This window comes from Vitis riparia, chromosome 13, assembly GCF_004353265.1.
Source record: "Vitis riparia cultivar Riparia Gloire de Montpellier isolate 1030 chromosome 13, EGFV_Vit.rip_1.0, whole genome shotgun sequence".
Classification (NCBI taxonomy): domain Eukaryota; kingdom Viridiplantae; phylum Streptophyta; class Magnoliopsida; order Vitales; family Vitaceae; genus Vitis; species Vitis riparia.
This window is the reverse complement of record NC_048443.1, coordinates 12,543,394-12,544,271: the sequence shown is the minus strand read 5'-3', so window position 1 is coordinate 12,544,271 and position 878 is coordinate 12,543,394. Positions and strand designations below refer to the sequence as shown.

Here is an 878-nt window from a genome sequence, read left to right as displayed (position 1 = left end):
AAATAGCTGTTGCACATAATTGGAATCTCCAAAGATACTTCTTTGCCCTCCTTTGATTCATCTTCGTTCTCTACTTCAATTATTTCAGATGGTTCTTTTGATCTTGGCACGATGAGATGGTACAGAAAATCCAGCAGGTGGGCTTGCTCCTCAACGTGGATCTGGGGCAAGTCCTTCATCATCCCAAATGGACAAAGATCTTCACCAAACCCGGCTAACATTGAACACAACATATCATCAGCTTGATCTAGAGTGGGGAACTGGAATTCTAGCACCTTCCTCAATACAAACAATGGAATTTGATTCTCAAGCATCACCATGTCTCTAAGAATCGCATTATGAGCTGATTTGGTCCCGGCATAATCAACTAGGTGTGACATCCTGGAGGAAACTCTGGTCAGCACCCGACCCGCCTTGATGGCATAGACTTGAAGGAACTCAAGCAAGAAAGAGGCATCAATAGCCATCATCCACGCTAAGGTATCACCATTGAACTCCAAGAACTTGTGGTAACAAGCTCGAATCCTTGGCTCATGCTTGGTCAACTGATCAACAAGGCTTTCAAACTTCACTCTTTGGAGATTCTTTTGAGTTCTTTTCGCTGCTGCAAGCTTATACCTCTCCATTGTTATAAATCAACCAAGGTGAATACCCCAATTTCATATATACTGGAATATTTCTTGTTATAACTCAACCAAGGGTGAATACCCCAATTTCATATATACTGAAATATTCTTGTTAAAATCAACTAAGATGAATACCCTAATTTCATCTATACTGGATTCTCCTGATTAAAAAAAATGAGTAGAAAAATAATAGCGGAAACATACCTGAATCCATTGAAAGAGAAACCTTATAGGAAGAAAACCCTTTGAGAT

At 39.9% G+C, this 878-nt stretch overlaps 1 protein-coding gene across 1 annotated transcript in view; it reads right to left on the bottom strand.

The window, feature by feature from the left end:
* LOC117928327 (putative UPF0481 protein At3g02645) overlaps nucleotides 1-626 on the bottom strand; it is an 892-nt gene extending 266 nt beyond the window's left edge. Inside the window, exon 1 of the mRNA XM_034848228.1 lies at nucleotides 16-626. Within this exon, the coding sequence (XP_034704119.1) occupies nucleotides 16-626 (611 nt within the window). The remainder of the gene's footprint in view (nucleotides 1-15) is intronic.
* Between the last annotated feature and the right edge of the window lie 252 nt (nucleotides 627-878).